The following is a 21,508-nucleotide window of genomic DNA, read 5'->3' as shown; positions in this document are numbered from 1 at the left end:
ATTTGCAAGGATGTTACCAGAATTATGAGGATGCAATGACCAAGAAGTATTGAGCAAGCTGGAACTCTTCTCTCTAAAATAAAGGACAAATGATGGGGTTATAGGATATAGAGAAACTGGGTGGGGTTTTTCTCCATGGCTTGCTTCGCAGTGGCGGGAGGTGCCATACCGCTCGCTGGTGGAAGGATTTTACATCACGCCTTTGTCAACAGGATTTCCCGTTGGATGCATCCCTCGCCATTGGGAAACCTGTAGTGTGGGTATGCCATCGGCCAGGCTGTAAGAACCCGCCAGCATGAACAACACGAAGATTCCATTGCTTGTTTCTACTTGTGGATGAGTCCAAAAGAACAGGAAATAAATATGAGATAGTCACCAACAGATCAGATAAAGAATTTAGGAGGAATGTTATTACACTGAGGATGGTGAAACTCTCTGGCATGTGGGGTGAGATTTTAAATCACTCAAAAAACCATTTGTTCACAAAATCAGGCCCCCCTGAGGTGGTTGCAGCAGGCACAGTGCTTAGCACTGCTCCCTCACAGCATCAGGGACCCAGATTCGATTCCAGCCTTGGGTCACTGTGTGGAGTCTGCACGTTGTCCCTGTATTGGTGTGGGTTTCCTCCAGGTGCTCGGTTTCCTCCCACGCTCCAAAGATGTGCGGGTTAGTGTCAGGGATACTAGATAGGATAAATGCATGGGGTTATGGGAATAGGGCCTGGGTGGGATTGTGGGATCGGTGCAGATGCAATGGGCTGAATGGCCCATTTGTATGAATTATAAACTATGACATTGGGTCAAATGGCCAGTTTTGTAACAGTAACTGCATTTCCTGGTTAGACATTGATTAGTAATGGGTTAGGGACAGTTAAAGGTTATTGATATGCTGACGGTTAACTATCAGGAATAGGTTAGTGAAGGTCCTTGTTGATGTTTGAGGATTGTTGCACTAGACAATTTCTTGACTTTGTCATCAGTGGCTGCTTCCTTATCTGCCACAAGAAAATCTGTCATGGGGTGGGGGACTAGAAAGAAATCTCACCGCTGGGGGGGGGTGAAATTCAGCTATTTTAACCAGCCTGAGTGAAAATATAACACCCGGCATCAAGCAATCATTGTTGCATTGTGGTTTACTGGAATGTTTTCTATGTTACGACATAATGTCCTTCTCTTCAGTAAGTTGAGTAATAGACATTCCAATAGACTGAAGCTCGGGTCATAAATCTATCAATAAATATAAATGTCTTTCTAAATTTTGATACATGGTGAATAAACATGTGAGCACTAAAGCACAGCTGAATATATTTCAATACAAACAGGCAATGGTTATCAGGGGGAGAGAGGGTGCCCCTAGACTGGCTAAATCTAAGGGTCAGGGACAAAAGGGGGCTGCTGGGAGGAGGAGGAAGGGGGGTGAGGAGCGGAGGCCTCAGCCTCTTAATCTGCATAACAGGTTTGAGGTTCTTGCTTCCAGTCTGGAAGAGGACGAGGCAGGTGAGGTTGGTGAGCAAACTGCACACGGTACAGTGATGCAGCAGGACATAGGCAAAGAGAAGGGGAAAAGGAACGTAGTAGTGATTGGAGATAGTGGGGTGAAGAGTATTGACACTGTCCTTTGTCACAATGACAAAGTGCACAGAAGGGTGTGTTGTCTGCCTGGTGCTCGGGTACAGGATGTCGCAGCTGGGCTGCAGAGGAACCTGGAGTGGGAGGGTGAGAACCCGGTCGTTGTAGTACATGTGGGTGCCGGCGACGTAGGCAAAGTGCGGACTGAGGATCTGGGGAGGGAGTATGAGAAGCTGGGAATGGAATTAAAAAGTAGAACCGACAAGGTGGTCGTCTCTGGGCTACTGCCTGAACTGAGTGCTGACGGGCGTAGGATTGACAGGATAAAGGAAGTGAATGGGTGGCTCAGGGATTGGTGTGGGAGGAATGGGTTTGAATTTATGGGGCATTGGCACCAGTATTGGGGTAGGTGGGACTTGTTCGGGCGGGATGGGGTTGGTCTGAATCGTGCTGGGACCAGAGTGTTGGCGAATCGAGTAAAGAGGACTGTAGACAGGGCTTTAAACTAATTAGGGGGGGGGAGGGTGCGAGGGTAGGTGACGCTACGAGGTCTAAAGTTAAGGATAGGGTACAGGTAAGGGAAGAGGCCGAGGATGTCCCAATTGGTGGCGTTACGGCAAATAGGGTCCAGGTGAAGGCTGGGATGAAAGCACTTTATCTGAATGCACGAAGCATTCGGAATAAAGTGGATGAGCTGATGGCGCAGATCGACACAAATGGATACGATCTGGTGGCCATTACAGAGACGTGGCTGCAAGGTGACAGGGACTGGGAGATGAATGTACAGGGCTATCAAGTGTTTAGGAAGGATAGGCAGGAGGAAAGAGGGGGTGGCGTAGCTCTGCTGATTAAGGATAGTATCAAGGTGGTAGCAAGGGATGATATCGGAGCCAAAGAGCAGAACGTGGAATCGTTGTGGGTGGAGATTAGGAACAGCAAAGGGAGGAAGACGCTGGTGGGTGTCGTCTATAGGCCCCCGAATAATGATCTGGAGGTGGGGCGGGCTGTTAACACGCAAATAAGTGCGGCGTGCAGGAATGGGACGGCAGTAGTTATGGGAGATTTCAATCTGCATATTGATTGGTCGACCCATGTTGGACGAGGTGGGCTCGAGGAGGAGTTCTTGGAATGCTGCCGGGATAATTTCCTTGAACAGTGTGTGTTGGAGCCGACGAGGGAGCGAGCTATCTTGGATCTGGTGCTATGTAATGAGGCGGGTAGAATTAGGGACCTTGCGGTGAAGGATCCTCTTGGAGAGAGTGATCATTGTATGGTGGAGTTTCTGGTGCAGATGGAGGAGGAGAAAGTGGGTTCCCGGACACGCGTCCTTTGTTTGAATAGAGGGGAGTATGGTAGGATGAGAGAAGAATTGGCGAATGTGGACTGGGGGAGTGCGTTGGAAGGTAGGTCTGCTGAGGAGCAGTGGAGGATCTTTAAGGAGATCTTTCTTGGTGCTCAGCAGAAATTTATTCCGATGGTTAAAAAGGACAGTAGGAAGAGAGGTAATAAGCCGTGGATAACGAAGGAGGTGAAGGAAAGTGTTAAATTAAAAGCGGAGGAATTTAGAGTAGCTAAGAGCAGTGGGCGAGAAGAGGATTGGGAAAGGTTTAAATGTCAACAAAGATTGACAAAGAAGTTGATAAAGGAGGGTAGGAGAAGCTATGAGGCTGGGCTAGCACTTAATATAAAAAAGGATAGCAAGAGTTTTTATAAATATATAAAAAGGAAGAGGCTGGCTAGGGTGAACGTTGGTCCTTTAGAGGATGAGAAAGGGGAGCTAGTGGTAGGGGATGGGGATATGGCTAAGGTCTTGAATAACTTTTTTGTTTCTGTCTTCACGGAGGAGGACGTGAATAATTTGCCGGGTGTTAGCGATGGAAAGGTGGTAGGAATGGAGGGTCTTAATGACATTACTGTTACTAGAGAGGTGGTGCTCGACAGACTGGAGGGGCTGATTGTGGACAAGTCCCCAGGACCGGATGGAATGCATCCAAGGGTTCTGAAAGAAATGGCGGAGGTGATAGTGGATGCCTTGGTGGTTATTTTCCAGACGTCGCTGGATTCCGGGGAAGTGCCGGAAGATTGGAAAACGGCTAATGTTACGCCGTTGTTTAAGAAGGGTGCCAGGCAAAAGGCGGGGAATTATAGGCCGGTTAGTTTAACGTCTGTGGTAGGTAAAATGTTAGAATCCGTCATTAAGGAGGAAATTGCGAGGCATCTTGAAGGGAATTGCTTGATAGGGCGGACGCAACACGGTTTCATTAAAGGGAAGTCGTGTCTGACAAATTTACTGGAGTTCTATGAGGATGTGTCTAGGGCAGTGGATAGAGGAGAGCCGGTGGATGTGGTCTTTCTGGATTTTCAGAAGGCGTTTGACAAGGTACCTCACAAGAGGTTATTGCAGAAGGTCAGGGGACATGGAGTTGGGGGTAGGGTGTTAGCGTGGATAGAGGATTGGTTGTCAAATAGGAGGCAGAGAGTGGGGGTCAATGGGTGCTATTCGGATTGGCGGTTGGTGACTAGTGGGGTGCCCCAGGGGTCGGTGCTGGGGCCTCAGCTATTTACCATTTATATAGATGATCTGGAGGAGGGAACCGAGTGCAGGGTGTCGAAATTTGCTGATGACACCAAGATTGGGGGAAAGGCAAATTGTGCGGAGGGTGTGGAGAGTCTGCAGAAGGATCTAGATAGGCTGGGCGAATGGGCCAGGAAATGGCAAATGGAATTTAATGTTGGCAAGTGTGAGGTGGTCCACTTTGGTAGGAAGAATGGTAGGAAGGACTATTACTTACGTGGCGAAAAACTGCAGCAGGCGACGGTGCAGAGGGACCTCGGGGTCCTTGTGCATGAGTCGCAAAAACCCAGCTTGCAGGTGCAGCAGGTGGTCAGGAAGGCGAATGGGATGCTGGCCTTCATAGCGAGGGGGATTGAATATAAAAGTAGGGAGGTCTTGCTGCAGCTGTATAGGGCATTGGTGAGGCCGCAGCTGGAGTACTGTGTGCAGTTTTGGGCGCCGCACCTGCGCAAGGATATTTTGGCCCTGGAGGGAGTGCAGAGGAGGTTTACTAGGCTGATACCGGAGTTGAGGGGATTGAGCTATGAGGAGAGGCTGAATAAACTAGGCTTGTACTCGTTAGAGTTTAGAAGAATGAGGGGAGATCTCATTGAGACGTATAAGATGATGAATGGGATGGATAGGATAGAGGTGGAGAGACTCTTCCCGCTCAAAAAAGACAGTAGGACTAGGGGGCACAGCCTCAAGATAAAGGGGAGGCGGTTTAGAACGGAGTTGAGGAGGAACTTCTTCACTCAAAGGGTGGTGAATCTCTGGAATTCTCTGCCCGTTGAAGTGGTGGAGGCTGCCTCGCTAAATATTTTTAAGAAGCGGGTTGATGGGTTCTTGATAAGAGAGGGGATTAAGGGTTATGGGGAGAGGGCGGGAAAGTGGAACTGAGCCACAACAGATCAGCCATGATCTTATTGAATGGCGGGGCAGGCTCGAAGGGCTAGATGGCCTACTCCTGCTCCTATTTCTTATGTTCTTATGTTCTTATGTTATGTTATGAGCCATCGGCATCCCTCTGTGTTAAAGAGAGACAATCATTTTGGTGTTGCTTGAGGGGCACCGGTCCACATGTGTGGGGCAAGGTGAGATGGCAGGCTTCCATGACTTATCTCAGCCCGATACGGGGACTGAATCCACGCCATAGGAGTCGTTCTAGAATCATAGAAACCCTGCAGTGCAGAAGGAGACCTTTCGACCCATCGAGCCTGTACCGACTCAATCCCATCCAGTCCCTCTCCCGGTAACCTCATGTATTTACCCTGCTAGTTCCCCTGATATTCAGGGGCAATTTCCCATGGCCAGTTAACCTAACCTGCACTCCAAGGGAATGTGGGAGGAAACTGGAGCACCCAAAGGAAACCCACGCAGACACTGCACAGACAGACAGTTACCCGAGGCCAGGATTGAACCCAGGCCCCTGGCGATGTGAGGCAGCAGTGCTAACTACCCTGCCACCGTGCCATCTATTCTGCATCACAATACAAATGGGAGGTTTACATCAAACCTCAAATTCACTATTCGCAGCCTCAGAGACTTGTCCTGCACGATCTCCTAATATTAAAACTGAAGCGTCACTCCTTTACTAAAGAATAAAGGGATCCGCTTCCCTACCCTGTTGGTGTCAGACTGCCTGTTATCTCCACCCAATCCCGTTGAAGAAGAACAAAAATAAAGAGCTTCTCACGGCCATTTAGGTGAGTGGACACTCACGGCCTTGAAAGCCTAGAAAGAAAGACACCCAGCGAATACGTACAAAGGTCTGTAGGATACTTCTAATTGAGTGTGAAGATTTCACACCATTGATATATTCCAAGAGTTTTGAATGGGCTGCGGATTAGATCCACATCCAAAGACAGGGGCCATCTCACAATTTCAGAACAAACCAATTCACACCAATAATCCAGGGTGCACATAGCTCATGGTATATATCAATGTAGCCCACGAGAACTGCCAGTAGTAACCAACTGAATCTTCTGCTGTGGCCAACAAGTAACGAGCCTAGTGGATAATCCACCTTTTTTTTTAAACAAAGAGGGTATTTTTTTTTGTCACTGTTGGGTTTAATCAAACCCGCGCAGAGGAAATTGATCATTTGACACCATGAATGCCTACGGAGTTGGGTTTTATTAAGGCTCAGTAAACTGGACAGTTTGATATCCTGCCCGAAAAGCTGACAGGTTTTGAAAAAAGTTACATCTTGCAGCGTTGTTCTGATTAAACGGGACGTGTTTGAACATCGTCTGAATACAGTTTTAATGAAAGTTTGCCAAGAATATTTGGAGCCATCCATTTAGCCTTTTGAATTTGGAATATTTAAACAGCTGCTTTCTATATTTTCTCCCTTGCTAATAATTTGTATAATTTGGCTTCTTCTCTTTGGACTAAGGCCTCGTGTAAGAAAATGCTTTGATTGGTGCTGGGATTAAGAAGGCACACTGGCAGTGTTATTTCTGGCACTGCTGTTGGGTCAGCTCTTATCTGATCAGAGAGTCCTGCACACAGCCACTAGATTGAGGTTGCATTCCCTCCTAACCCTTCAACTTGCCATTCGGCAGCATTGTTTTAAGGGCTGAGAGTTGGCGTTGTACGTCTCCTGTTGTCTCATTTTAAGCCAAGATTGTCTTGTCAAGGTGCCACAGCAGAAAGGTCAATGTTGGCCGACCCACTTCCACAACGTAAAGCCATCGATGATCATCGCTGGTGTCCGTGGCTGGGTTTGTATCCAGGAGCCGCAGTTCAAATTGAATTATGTTATCAGTTTGAGGAAAGTGTAAAATAAATCAAAAATGGTGAGGGAGTTGGCCGTTTTATGTTCCCTTCGGACTGAAGCGTGTTTCATTTCCTGGACTGAACTGACTGACAAGTCAATCCGCAAGCTGCACACTCCAGTCCTTTTTTATTGACCTGTCAAAGTGGGTTGAGCGAGGGGAGAGCTTGGACCCAGTCTGGAGGCAGTTACAGTATAGTTCACTCGAACAGCTCAGATAAAGGGAGCAAAAGCTGGCACAGGAACGGAACCACTTTATAATGAATGAAAATTTGGACTAAAGGACAAACAATGATGAATAGATTTATCGGAATGGATTTTGCTTTGAAGGGAAGGGGGGGGGGGTTGGGAGGTGGTTACGGTGCCAATCACTTGCTGGAGTGCCAGTCTGTCACCATGTTCCTGCTCCTGACCTTCTGCTTCTGGGTGATGGCATCTACCTACTAGCAGCAGCTAACCACAGACGCCCGATTCAGTTACTTAAGGTTGCCAGTTGAGAGCGCTCCACCCACCATCAGGGTTTACAAGATGGTGGACAGGTCCCCCCTCCCTAACTTGGTGTAGCTGCAACTTGAGCTGATAACGGCTCAGCTCCCTTCTGAGGAGGCTCGATGGGAAAGACTTGGAGAGGGTGTCACCTCTCATGGTGGCGGGGGTGGGGGACGGGGATCTAGAATTGGACACAGTTTAAAAATAAGGGGTCACCCATTTGAGACGGAGCTGAGGGGGAAATTTCATCTCAGAGGAATGATAGTGTTTATAATTCTCTTCCCCAGAGAACAGTGATGTGCAGTAAGTTTATTTATTATTGTCACAAGTAGGCTTACATCATAACCACAATTAAGTTACTGTGAAAATTCCCCTAGTCGCCACACTCCAGCGCCTGTTCAGGTACACTGAGGGAGAATTTAGCACGGCCAATGCACCTAACCAGCACATCTTTCAGACTGTGGGAGGAAACCAGAGCACCCAGAGGAGACCCACGCAGACACGGGGAGAACATGCAGGGCTCCACACAAACAGTGACCCAAACCGGGAATTGAACATGGGTCCCTGGCGCTGTGAGGCAGCAGTGCTAACCACTGCCACCGTGTTACCCCAGGTCAAGTTGATGGGCTATGCTAAATTGCCCCTTAGTGTTAGGGGGATTAACAGTGTAAACATGTGAGGTTCCAGGGATGGGGTCTGGGTGGTGTTGTCGGTGCAGGCTTGATGGGCTGAATGAATTACCATGTGAGAAGCCCACCCTTTGTTGAACCAGTTCCTTGAAAGCAATAATTTACATTTTGTACAGAATCAACCTTCACAGTTTGGGTCAGAGCTGAGCAGGAAGGAAATTTGGAGAAATGGCTTAAGATCTGACAAGTATCTTAAGTTTTAAAGGGAGCTTTGAAAGATGAGGAGGGAAGCATAGGGGAGGACGTCAGGGACAGAGTTTCCAAATTTGTGGGTAAATGAGTAAAGGTTCTCTCACAGATGAGGGAACGTAAGATGGGGACTGGCAAGCTTTTTAAAATTTTTTTTATCCTATTCATAAAGTTACAGAGCCAATGCGCAGAGTGGACTGTGCAAACCCTTAATCCATCTCCTTCTTTGCTCCAAAGTTCATTCAAATTGAATGCAATTCATCATCCCCATAAGAGGGACATACAAGATCGAAGTTGACAAAGTCTTGGCCAACATTCCCCCAGCTAGGAACACCTTCTAAGAACATTAATTCTTGATTCTGCTTACTCGTGTTTGAGATCATTCCATGCAGCAATTGCATTTATCTGCGTAACACTACCTGTACTCCAAAATAAGTTTATTGCTGAAATGAGTTCAGTTGTTTGGGGGTGTTTCTGCATTTGATTTAGCATTGTCACATGTATTGGTATACAGAAAAAGTATTGTTTCTTGCGCGCTATACAAAGCATACCGTTCATAGAGAAAGGAAGGAAGGAGTGGAGAATGTAGTGTTACAATCATAGCTAGGGTGGAGAGAAAAATCAACTTAATCCGAGGTAAATCCATTCAGAACTCTGATGGCCGCAGGGAAGGAGCTATTCATGAGTCGGTTGGTGTGTGACCTCTCAGATTTTTGTATCTTTTTTCCAATGGAAGAAGGTGGAACAGAGAATGTCCAGGAGCATGAAGTCCTCGATTATGCTGGTTGCTTTTCCGAGGCAGCAGGAAGTGTAGACAGAGTCAAATGGATGGGAGGCTGGCTTGTGTGATGGACTGGGTTACATTCACAACTCTTTGTAGTTTCTTGCTGTCTTGGTCAGAGCAGGAGCCATAACAAGCTGTGATACATCCGGAAAGGATGCCTTCCTATGGTGCATTTGTGGAAGTTGTTGTAGACAGGGGCATGTTCATCACTAAGCTGCAGGATTGATGAGGTGTAATGTAAATACAAGTCTGTCTCCCTTCAGGAGAGTAAGGAGTTAAATTTTATGCCACATTTTCCACTTGATATCATGGTGAAGTTCAACTTTGTGTGGTTTATTGTGCAGAGATAGTTTAATCTTTTGATTGTTTTGATGCTGGCAGCAGTTCAGTCACTGCAAGTTAATGCCATCATTTGTAAACTATGTGCTTTTAGTTGCACAGTCCATTTCCTCATCTGAATGAACCGCTGGACAAAATCTGGACGGTGTGATTAGCCTTTCACTGTGATTTTAAAAAGGGTTTCACATTGGACAATTGGTTTCCGATGATTTAAACTTGATTTTTCGATGTTTAAGATAAACTTCAAGGTTAAAACGAAGCTTAATTTGACATTTTTTTTTCACTTCCCTCTGTTTCCCCTTTCCTCTGTCGTGAGTACTGACCTTTGAGGCTGCAATTCCTGAGGTCCTGTGCCAAATGTGCTTTTCCATGTGTAAGTGACTCACATTATAGAATCATACAGCGCAGAGAGAGGTCTTTCTGGTCAATCATGGCTGTGCCAGCTCTTTGACAGAGGAATCCAATTAGCCCCACTCCCCAGGGCTCAACAACCATTCTTATCCAAGAACCCATCCAATTCCCTTTTGAAGGTTACTATTAAGTATGACTCCGCCACCCTTGTAGGCAGTGCATTCCAAATCATAAACAAGGCAATGCATAAATAAAATTCTCAGGCAATGAACAAGAGAATTTATCTTAAATCAGTTACCAGCCCTCTTATCAAAACCAGTCACCAAATGCCAGTTTTCAGCCAATTCCATTCATTATAGAGATGGCTGAAGGCACTGGAAGCTATCATAGAATCCATATAGTATAGAAGGAGGCCATTTGGCCCATCGAGTGTAATAACCACAAACCCACCCAGGCCCTATTCTTGCAACCCCATGCATTTATCCTGCTAATCGCACTGATATTAGGGACAATTTAGCATGGCCAATCAACCTAATCCATAAATCTTCGGACAGTGGAAGGAAATTGGAGCACCTGGAGGAAGCCCACGCAGATACAGAACGTGCAAACATCACACAGGCAGTGACCCGAGGCCGGAATTGAACTTGAGACCCTGGTGCTGTGTGGCAGCAGTGCTAACCATTGTACCGCCGGGCCCTTTGTGTCCTGATAACATCCCAACTGCAGTACTGAAGATATGTTACAGACTAGTTGCACCTCTAACAAAGCTGGTTCTGTACAGCATCTACCCATCAAGGTGAGACATTGACCAGATACATCCGGTCTCTAGAAAAGGCCAGACAAATTCAATTCAGCCAACTACTGCCCTGTTGGTCTACTCTCAATCACCAAAGTGACTCGAGGTGTTGTTGACAGTGCTATCAAATGGCAATTACACAGCAATAAACTGGTCACTGATGCTTCTTTTGGGGTCCTCCAGGAGCTGTCTATATCCTCCTCTAGTCTTTCACTATCCTCTCCACCACTTCATTTCAGAGTTTCATGACATCTGCAAACTTTGAACTCCTGTCCTGTGCACCAAATCCAAAAAGAACAACGATCCCAAAACCAATCCCCTGGGGACATTACTGCACACTTGCCTCCAATCTGCGAAACAACTGTTCACCATCCATTGGTTTCTGTGCCTTAGTTAACTTTGTTTCCGTGCAGTCATTGTTCCCATGGACATGAACTTTGCTAACAAGTCGATTATTTAATAGCCCAACGGTATGGGAGTCAATACCTTTAAGTTGGTTCAATTCTTTGGTGAAACAGCAGGGAGGTTTGATAGAAGTGTGGTGGATATTGTGTGCCTGGTCTCTCAGAGTTGTTTCATCAAAGAATTGACTCCCCCATTGGGGGAGGGTCTGGACACTGACTGACGCCTCACTCTAATAGCAAGTCTTTGTATGTGAATCTGGGCAGTAAGTATCACTAAGCTTTTCAACTGTGGGGCATCATATCCAAGTCCAATTCTGTCCCCAGCTGTCATACAATTGTGCTCTGCCAATAAAGATTACTGTAGAGTAACCAGGATCAGGAACCCAACCCCGGTGATTTCTGGTTCCCCCCCATCCCTCATGTTTCTCCTGTTGCTTCAGTTGAGAGCAGCTCATGCCGCCCAGGCCAGGGATTGAGCAGGTCCGGATAGTGAACCACTTGCTGCATCCACCTCTAACCACTAAAGCAATGTTGGTCTGTTCTCTGCCCATTAGATTGCAGGGAGGAGCAGTATCCATGCACCAGACTCTACTCTGTACACAGACCCTGCAAACAGTGCCTCAAGAGTCTTTGCTTTTACAGGTAAGCTCACACGATCTTTGTCATCCGCTTTCTTGGGAAGCTTAGTTTGGGTTTTAAAGCTGATTTCCACTTCATCTTTACTTCCAAAGACTTTCTTACCAATGATGCAAACTTGAATCTATCATTGATATCTTCCGAAGTTTGATGGCATCAGTCATTCCTGTCACACAAGGAGAAGCTGGGCAGTAGTTAGACCCCCACAAGGGTACAACTGCTTAGAATCAGAGACTCATTCTCATGTGGAAGTTTACCCATTGTCTAACTTCTCTTTGTATAAACTTGGGAGTGTAACTATTTGTACCCTTATATGAATAGTACAGCAATTTCTCAGAGGACAGACCAAGCAAACACTTGGTGAGACGAGGCTTGGTACAAAATAATTGAGCTGCATAGGATGTAGGAGGCCATTTGGCCCATCGACTCTGCACTGACAACAATCAAACTCAGGCCCTATTTTCATCACCCTGTGTATTCACCTTGCCAAACCCCCTGACACTGAGGGGTAATTTAGCATGGCCAATCCACCTAATCTGCACACCTTTGGACTATCGGGGGAAACCAGAGCACCCAGAGAAAACCCACAGGGAGAACACTCCACACAGACAGTGGCCCAAGGCCAGAATTGAACCTGGGTCCCTGGCGCTGTGAGGTTGCAGTGCTAACCATTATGCCACCCATGGCAGCATGTGAACAGGCAAAAAGATATCATTAAAATCAGGTTCACTTAATTCAATCTGTAGATCTAATAGATCAAACTCTCCGGCCCCCTCAGTGTTTTTCTCAGCAGCAGGAAGCAGCTTGCCATCTTCTGGCAGCAGGATCCTCTGGTCCCACCACTGGCGATGGGAATTCCTGTTGAAGTCACCCACACACCACCAGGAAACCCGCAGCAAGGGGTTCGCCAGCAGTGGGATCAGAGAATTCCACCAGAATGGATAGCCAGGGAATTCCAGCCCAGGTATGAGGAACGGCATAAAAATAACAAACACATCCCACATCAGTGGCTGACTGCCTTAACTAAATTTGACATCTCCTCATCTGTCTCCCATTTCTTAACCTCATGTTTGAATCTGTGCCTCATATCCAAAGGCTTTCTGATCAATAAGGGGATCAAGGGGAGAGGGCAGGAGAATGTGGATGAGAATCATATGATTCATCATGAATGAATGGCAGAACAGACTCAGTGGGCCGAATGGCCTAATTCTGTTCTTATATCTAATGGACCCAATGCTGGGTGGAGTGGGTAGCTTTAAGCTGCACACATTGCAGGGTGGGAACAGTGCACCAGATGGCGTAGGACTGAGTGAACCAACTTTTTTGACCCAAGGTTGCTTCAATCCTACCTGGTACCGTTGGCAAGTCAGTTGAGAAATCCCACTACAGACAGGCAGATGGGGTTTCAGTGGATCAGTGTGATGATTGTTGATTACAAACTCAAAGGGAGATCTGTCTCTTGATGGAAAATGTGCTGGGAAAACCAAGCAGAAGGCAGAGGGTGGTCAGCAAGGCTGTGTTTTTTAACAATTAACAGGAAATCTATGGAAGCCAGGAGAAGGAGGGTTTGTCTCAATCCAGAAGGTATTTTTGGGCCTCCCCTGCTCTTACAACCCCTTTCCTTCCTCACACCAGCATCTGTTTTTGTGAGGGGGGCCCCCCTGTGTTAATACTAGCTGTTAATATACAATGGCAAAATAATCCAACAGCATGTCATTTACCATCAACATGTTTATTCTGCATCCAACTCCATATCATTGCTCCACCCTGACTGTTCCAGCTGTGTCTATTTATACTCTTTTAGTGATTGAGCCAATAACCACCCCTGTCTTTAATAAGGCAATTAGCTTCGCAATGGAATTGCCAAAGCCTGTATTTGCTGATAGATTGACACACTGCCTTTCTTTCATTCGTTCATGGGCTGTGAGTGTTGCTGGCTGGGACAGCATTTACTGCCCATCCCCAGGGACAATTAAGACTCAATCACATTGGCTAGGCCACACTAGGTAAGGGCGGCAGATTTCCCTCTCTAAAGGACATGAATAAACCAGGCGGATTTTCACAATTGTTTCATGGTCACCATTAGACTTTTAATTCCAGATTTTTACTAAATTTCACCATGGTGGTATTCGAATTCAGCTCCCCAGAGCATTAACCAGGGTCTCGAATCCAGTGACAATACCATCATGCCACTACTTCCCTTAAATTGCCCTCCTGCAGCATCTATCTTTATGCTGGACACTTTTTCCCATGTCACCCCAGTGTCCAGTTCCCAATACCTGTAACCCACCCCACTATAGATCCTGAGAGCGATAGGCTGGAGACCTGTCCCCTTCCCCCATCCTGCTAAACCCCCATTCACTAATTCTGATCTGATTTAAAATTAGCCCTAATGGCTGTAAAGTATGTTTCGTTTGCCAGAATAACCTGGCAAACTACATGGAAGCAACTTCAAATCTAACATATTAACATGGTGCTTTTAAAAAAAACTACTTTAAACCTCATTGAATCATAGAGTATTAGAATCCTACAGTGCAGAAGGAGGCCATTCAGCCCATTAAGCCTGCACTAACCACAATCCCACTCAGGCCCTATCCCCATAACCCCATGCATTTACCCTAGCTGGTCCCCCTGACACTAAGGGGCAATTTAGCATGGCCAATCCACCTAACCGCACATCTTTGGATGTGTGTGAGTCCACAAATGGCTTAAGGCCCTAGAAAGGTCAGAGAAGCGAAGATCATTGTCAATCTTAACAGCCAGGACTTCATTCACTTCATTTGTAGCTCTGTTTGACCAAGTTTTTGGTTATCTACCTGATAGCTCTAATCACATATCTAATATGTGGCTTGGTGTTCTATTTTGTTTTATAAAGTTTAAGGTTTATTTATTAGTCACAAGTAGGCTTACATTAACACTGCAATGAAACGACTATGAAAATCCCCTAGTAGCCACACTCCAGCACCTGTGCAGATACAGAGGGAGGATTTAGCACGGCCAACGCACCTAACCAGCACATCTTTTGGACTGTGGGAGGAAACTGGAACACCCGGAGGAAACCCCCACAAACATGGGGAGAACATGCAGACTCCACACAGAAAGTGACGCAAGCCAGGAATCCCTGGCGCTGTGAGGCAGCAGTGCTAACCACTGCGCCACCGTGCTGCCACGGTGAAGCACCTTGGGAGATTAAAGGTGCAGTATAGATATAAGCTGCTGTTGTTTCTCACAGCTCCCAATTCCACTGGGAAACCAGCAGCTGCAAATTTCAAAACCAGTCTCTTGGTTCACAACATCTGGACTGCAGCAGTTCAAAGATGTGGAGATGCCGGTGTTGGATTACTATTTAAACACAGTAGGAAGTCTCACAACACCAGGTTAAAGTCCAACAGATTTATTTGGTAGTAAACGTCACTAGGTTTTGGGGTTTGCCCCTTTGTCAGGTGAGTGGGCGTTCTGATCACAAACAGCATGCCTTTATATGCTCTGTTTGTGAACAGAACTCTCACTCACCTGATGAAGAGGCAAACCCTGAAAGCTAGTGGCATTTACTACCAAATAAACCTGTTGGACTTTAACCTGGTGTTGTGATTCTTCTTACGCAGTTCAAGGAGGCAGCTCACCGCCACGTTCTCAGGGAAGATTAGGGATGGTCAATAAATGCTAGCCCAGCCAGCAACATCCACATCCCATGAAAGAATTTAAGATAAAATATTGGCCTGTGGGAGCCAGATTTAAAATGTTGATTAAGACGCCTGTCTCTCCATGACGGGATAATCAGAAACCCTGATACCCAGCAACATAAAACTGTTTGCAACCTGTAAAGAGCATTGAAGCCACAGAACTGGAGAATCCCTACAGTGCGGAAAGAGGCCATTTGGCCCATTGAGCCTACACCGACCCTTCAAAAGAGCATCTTACCCATACCCTCCACTCCACCCTACGCCCAGAGCCCTGTGCATTTAGCTTGGCCAATCCACCTAAACTACACATCTTTGGACATTAAGGGACAATTTAATCTGGCCAATCTGCCTAATTAATTACATTTCCTTTGTGTTTCACCCTTTAACACATGGGGTGATTATACAGCGAGGCCTACACTTTCAGCTTCTTCGGAAAATAGTAAAAGAAGATTGCCCTTAGCTGGAAAAGTGAAGTATACTGAATTATAAGCTTCTCTTTCTGCCACCTTCACCCTGCTGAATCTATAGGCAGCCACAGGCACCTTCATCGTGCCAGGCCACACTGCAATGAGGAGGCTTGTAAGCTGCCTTTATGATGTCCTGAAAAATATGTTAAGACTTTTTGGGATGGTCCCTCCCCCACTCCATATCATCCCGTGGTGCAGTGAGGGTTTGCTGTGGCTTATGAGTGGAAGAAGGTATAGCAATTAAGTCAGATCTGAAAAGAGAGACTGTTCCGTGGAAAGGGTTTCAACGAGAGAATCTCCTGCAGCTTGTGTTGGTTTCTGTAGCCTTCATTCACAATTCCCCCTTTGCAGCCTTCGCAGGGTCTATGTGGTTAACAAGGAGGTCTGTGTCCGCACCGTCTGCGCCCATGAGGAGCTACTGAGAGGTGAGTAAGAGGCCTCGGAACTGAGTGGGTGGGTGGGGGAGGGAGGGGGGTGCTCTACCTCACAGCGGGCCAGGGATGATAAACTGCCGCTGATAGGTTGAGCAGGCACGAGGTTGGTTTTGGGCAACTGGAGATTCCTGTCAGGTCTCCACTGGCCCTCGTAGGGAGGTCTGCAGTTTTTTATTCATTTATGGGACACTGGCATCACTGGCTGGCCAGCATTTATTACTCATTCCTATTTACCCTTGGAGGGCAGTTCAAAGTCAACCGCATTGCTGTGGCTCTGGAGTCACGTGTTGCTCAGACTGGGTAAGGGCATCGGATTTTCTTCCCTAAAGAACGTTAGTGAACTCAGATAGGTTTTTCCGACAATTGACAATGGTTTCATGGTCATCAGTAGATTCCTAATCCCAGAATTCTTTCATTATTTCACCACCTGCCATGGGAATCTGTGGGATTCGAACCTGGGTCCTCAGAACATTAGCTGGGTTTCTGGATTAATAGTCTAGCGATAATACCACTAGGCCATTGCCCATTTGTTATAATGTATGCTGGAGCACTCTTATTCACACTGGTGATGCTGACCTGTTTGGAGTGTGAGGTACTTTGAGATTGCCTCCCCTTCATTCTGTAAAGATTGGAGTGGTCAACTGCAACCCTCCAATCCCATCTCCCCATGATAGTGTATGGCCCAGGTCTTATTCTGGACATTGCACTGGTGTTCCGTGTTTCCGAATGACACAGAGGACAGATTGGAATAGGATTCAATATTTCTACTGGGAAGCTATATGGCTTCAGGGGGGCAGTAGCAGGGAGGTTGGTCTACGCAGGGTTTGTTTTTGTTGAAAGATCACACTCCTGAAAATGCTGTCCAATTTGGATATTGTGCACAGAAACTAACATTAGCCAGTGTTAGCACCATTCTGGGATTTATTTATTAAAGCACCCACCAGTCCTTCCGGGAAAGGGGTGAGCACCCGAGAGAAGGGGTGAGCACCCAGGAACAGCACTCCTTTTGGAAGCCAGCCAGAGGACGGTGCAGTGACCTGTCATAGAAATCTTAGAATCCCTACAGTGCGGAAAGGGGGCATTCGGCCCATCGAGCCTGCACAGACAACAATTCCAGCCAAGCCGTATCCCCGTAACCTCATGTATTTACCCTACTAATCCCCCAACACTAAGGGGCAATTTAGCATGGCCAATCCACCTAATCCGCACATCTTTAGACTGTGGAAGGAAACTGGAGCAGCCCAAGGAAACCCACGCAGACACGGAGAGAATGTGCAACCTCCTCACAGACAGTGACCCGAATCCGGAATTGAACCCGGGTCTCTGACATTGTGAGGCAGCAGTGTTAACCACTGTGCCACCATCTTGTCTGTGACATGATCCTTTGGAACTGTAACACTCAGTGGTACAGGTCGATGTTTGGGGGACACAGCCCAGCCTTGTATGTCTTTCATGTGGCCACATAGCTTTTCATAAAGAAAGAGACCAGTTTATTGAATGTTCACTATGGGTTCATGTTCTCTTTCTATCTAATCCATACTGTTTTGTCTCTCCTGTTCTCACCTTCTCCTTCTCTCTTGCAGCTGACCTTTGCCGAGACAAATATGCAAAGTGTGGGGTCATGGCCAACAGTGGGCTCTGCGGCCAAATGGCTTCTTCGTGTGACAAGAGCTGTGGCTCCTGTTGAGAAGGACGAATAAACTGATGATGTGGGCCACGCTTGGAGCCTTGGTCTAGGAGATAGAGGAATCTCCATATATATCAATAATAATACCTTAAGTAATTTAGAGGGATCATTTTCATATTTCTATAACTCTGATGGTGCTGGGGGATTTTTCATAGTATCCCCTGTTCTTAACTGTGCACATAATGTTATAGGTTATTACTGTTTTGTGGGAGGGGACCACTACAATGCAGGTTACGCATGAAGCCTTGGGAATTCAGGCATTCCAGCTTTGTACCCATGTCGCCATGACAATTCGTGAACCAAAGGCTTTGCCATTCTTTGTTGACCACATAGCGCTCGCCTGGGAGAAGGATAGTGGATGGTGAGTACCTCACACTGAACCTACTGCCCATCCTCTGTCCATCCCATAGAAATGCTACAGATTTCTTTCCCGCTACCTATTGCCCACCAGCCTTTCGTGCTTCGTGCCTGGCCAGAGTTTTAGAATTTTTTTAAAAGTTTGGAGAGAAAGTAGAAATCGCAGGATTGGGAACGAATTGAGTATCGAAACCCGTTCTGCAGTGGAATTGTGTTTCAAAGGCTGCCTGAGCGATTCACACACCAACAATCAAACTGTTTGCATGCGTGTGGACAGGTCTCACCCCTGGACAGACAGTTTATACCCCCTTTAACATCTGAAAATTGGTTCAATTTCATCTGGTCATACACTACCCATAGCTTCCAGGCAAGACATGAAGCAGTGGGCTAATGTATCCCAAATAGATTTAAACTCACACTGCACCAATCCCAGTTCCAACTCAATTCTAACTTGAATGGACCAATTAAATTTTTTGGCCTTGAAAGTAATACCATGCTAAGATTGGCGATCAGGTGTTTAATGTTTTGCTTTTAAATCCCTTTGTTAGCGTTTTGAATCAGGTTTAATGCAAAACTTAGCATGACTTAGTTAAGCCTTTATCTGCTAGTCTTCACTTGGGGAGGAATCTTCCTGTTCCGCCTGCAGGAATCACAGCCAGCGGGGGGCAGGGGGGCGTGGGGGTGCAGACCAAGCAAAGGCCCATTGAGCGCGGGCAGAATTTTCCGGTTTTGGGGTGAGCGTGGCTGGAGAATCCTGCCCTTAATTTCTGGAGCTTCCCTTTGCCCTCTAGCTAACACACTGCCAGTCCTCCATTGCACTGAATGGGACATCAAGACCATAAGATATAGGAGTAGAATTAGGCCATTTGGCCCATTGGTCTGCTCCACCATTCGATCATGGTTGATATTTTCTCAACCCCATTCTCCTGCCTTCTCCCCGTAACCTTTGATCCCCTTACCAATCAAGACCCTGTCCATCTCTGTCTTAAATACACCCAATGAATTGGTCTCCACAGTCTTTTAGAAGATGGACATCAACTGCTTCAATGTGATTCTTTCCTGCTGTGACCCAGCCACCATTAGGAATTTACATCCAAACCCCCTGCACAGGATTGTTACTGGTTTATATTTTTTTTAAATAATTGAATATAATGCAAACAAACACTGTGTTGTTGCCAGTGGGTGCAATGGGACTCACTCTTCTCCCTCTCAGTCAACACATCCAAGATAGTAAAATTAGAAGCACAAAGCCGTGAGCTTCCACAGAAGAGAATGATATAGGTTCCAAAGTACGTGACTGAGAATGTGGTGCAAGGCTCTGACACATTCCCAGTGATTAAAATGGATCTTTTTATTAAGAGACAATAAACAAAGGCTGGAATTGGAACAGAACATTCTGTCCATCAACTCTGCTCCTAGACCCTGCTCAACCTGTGTAATTACTGACCCTATTCCACCCCACCCATTTAGCCTCCTTCCACAGTTTAGAATCAAAGAATCCTAACAGTGCAGAAGGAGGCCATTTGGCCCATCCAGTTTACACCAACCACAATCCCACCTATTCCCATAACCCTACGTATTTACTCTACTAATCCCCTCGACACTAGGGTCAATTTAGCACAGCCAATCAATCTAACAGAACCCACACATCTTTGGACAGTGGGAGGAAATCCAAGCACCCAGAGGAAACCCACACAGACACAGGGAGACACAGACAGTGACCGGAGGCTGGAATTGAACCTGCGTCCCTGGCGCTGTGAGGCAGCAGTGCTGCCCTATTTCATTAACTCTCTTTCTCCGCTCACTTTAATCTACTGAGGGTAAATTCTGTATACCAGCTGCCAATGAAAAGCAGTCAGATAAAAGACTGGAGTATTCATCCAAGCTCATGTCCACACTACCTGGCTTGCTGCCCTCTCTAGACAATGCCTTTCTGCTCGCCCCCATGTCTATGTTCATACATCTCATAGAACAATTGATATCTCAGTCTCTCCACGTTCCTGTAACCTATAGTCATGTCTAATGGGGTATTGACTTGCCTCCTTTGTGAACAGTCTGAGCTCTGGTGCTCACTGGAACCAAGATTTAAAAGAAAACACAACGGACGGGATTTTCCAGCCGCGCTCATCCCAAGACCGGAAAATCCCACCGGAGGTCAACAAATCTTTGCACAATCCGTGTCACACCCGCTACAACTCCCGTGGCGGGCCGGAGGGGAAAATTCCACCCAAAGTTTTACTGGCAATGAGCATAATTAAATGTGTAAACCTTTAGCACTTCTTCCATGTCACAATACATGTAACTTCTGTGCCACAGATCTGAATCCCTTTCCCCCCAAACACATCCGGGTGATAATAATAGGAATATTATATAAGTGAGAGAGAATATTTTCGAAGGGGTTCAATGGATATTCACACACTGAATGTTATACTCATATTTATCCCTCAAAAGAATTCATACTCAACACACTACCAGCCACCAGGCCTGTGTACTCCCCAATCTTGTAACACACTCCCAGATATTAATAACCCTATGAGCTTCACTGCTGCTGCTTTTTCAATCCTGGGTATTACTGTACAACCTCGTTACACACACACCTAGGCAGCTCTCTGTGTTTCAGGTACATTAATCCTTCTCCAATTGAATTGGTGCGATTTCTATTCAGGGATTTATATCATATTGCATGTCCAGCCCAGACATGGCTCTGTGCAATATTAATGTGGAGATGCCAATATTGGACTGGGGTGGGTACAGCAAGAAGTCTCACAATACCAGCTTAAAGTCCCAGCAGGTTTATTTGGAACCACGAGCTTTGGGAGCACTGCTCCTTTGTCAGGTACGTCACAGATTTGAGTCTGACGACTCACCTGAGGAAGGAGCAGTGCTCCGAAAGCTCGTGATTCCAAACAAACCTGTTGGACTTTAACCTGGTATTGTGAGACTTCTTAGTATGCAACATTAGCACTGGAATGCTTAACTTGTTTATTTGATCTACATCATTTACCAATGGAGGGTTAACCATAGCTGTTAAATTAGCCAAGTGGTTTCAAACAAATCTGTTCAGCATTCATTTATTAATATCGGTCATTTCTAAAATGCCACGATCCTGTTCACTGGACTGGCACATTAACTCATCACTTGGTCACCCTGAGACTACATGGGGTTGCTACATTCTGTGCATTGTAATATTCACTGTTGCCCTATTGCTAAGTGTGAATACAAATGTTTACTATCAGCTGAAGTCTTCCTGTGACTCTCCTCGGGAAAGTGGCACGTTAACACCAGCAGCTTTTTTGGGTGAA

At 46.3% G+C, this 21,508-nt stretch overlaps 1 protein-coding gene across 1 annotated transcript in view; it reads left to right on the top strand.

Annotated features, from left to right (window-relative positions):
* The window catches only part of mfap2 (microfibril associated protein 2), a 46,723-nt gene extending 25,724 nt beyond the window's left edge, over positions 1-20,999 (top strand). Inside the window, exons 6-8 of the mRNA XM_080215014.1 lie at positions 11,497-11,584; positions 16,080-16,153; positions 17,746-20,999. Of these exons, the coding sequence (XP_080071140.1) occupies positions 11,497-11,584; positions 16,080-16,153; positions 17,746-17,849 (266 nt within the window). The 3' untranslated portion in view covers positions 17,850-20,999. The remainder of the gene's footprint in view (positions 1-11,496; positions 11,585-16,079; positions 16,154-17,745) is intronic.
* The last annotated feature ends 509 nt before the right edge of the window (positions 21,000-21,508 follow it).

The sequence above is a fragment of the Carcharhinus amblyrhynchos genome, chromosome 30, assembly GCF_965287045.1.
Source record: "Carcharhinus amblyrhynchos chromosome 30, sCarAmb.v2.hapA, whole genome shotgun sequence".
NCBI classification, from domain to species: Eukaryota; Metazoa; Chordata; class Chondrichthyes; order Carcharhiniformes; family Carcharhinidae; genus Carcharhinus; species Carcharhinus amblyrhynchos.
The sequence above is the reverse complement of the archived record's forward strand: the minus strand, read 5'-3'. Positions and strand labels throughout refer to the sequence as shown.